The sequence below is a fragment of the Penaeus monodon genome, chromosome 19, assembly GCF_015228065.2.
Source record: "Penaeus monodon isolate SGIC_2016 chromosome 19, NSTDA_Pmon_1, whole genome shotgun sequence".
Lineage (NCBI taxonomy): Eukaryota > Metazoa > Arthropoda > Malacostraca > Decapoda > Penaeidae > Penaeus > Penaeus monodon.
In genome coordinates, this window is record NC_051404.1 from 36,342,294 (window position 1) to 36,342,507 (window position 214).

The 214-nt window shown below is 55.1% G+C and overlaps 1 protein-coding gene across 1 annotated transcript in view; it reads left to right on the forward strand.

The window, feature by feature from the left end:
• The window catches only part of LOC119585401 (SUN domain-containing protein 2-like), a gene marked incomplete in the record, with an annotated part of 88,891 nt that overhangs the window by 85,047 nt on the left and 3,630 nt on the right, over window positions 1-214 (forward strand). The window contains 1 exon segment of the mRNA XM_037934064.1: window positions 1-214. Within this exon segment, the coding sequence (XP_037789992.1) occupies window positions 1-214 (214 nt within the window).

Sequence of the window (214 nt, forward strand, 5' to 3'; positions counted from 1 at the left end):
ACGAAACCCAGTGACGTAAGGAAGAGACCAGGGAAGGAGAAGGGCCAGGAAGATGTCGAGAGAGGCAAAGAGAAGGAGAGAGGGAAGGAAGGAACCAAAAGTCGCGAAGGAGGTCTGAGGGAGAAAGAGAGAGAAAGTGAGGACCAAGGCAAGGACTCGGTGGAGCAACAGAGCGAAGGTGCACAGCCAGAAGACGGCGATGACAGAGGGACCA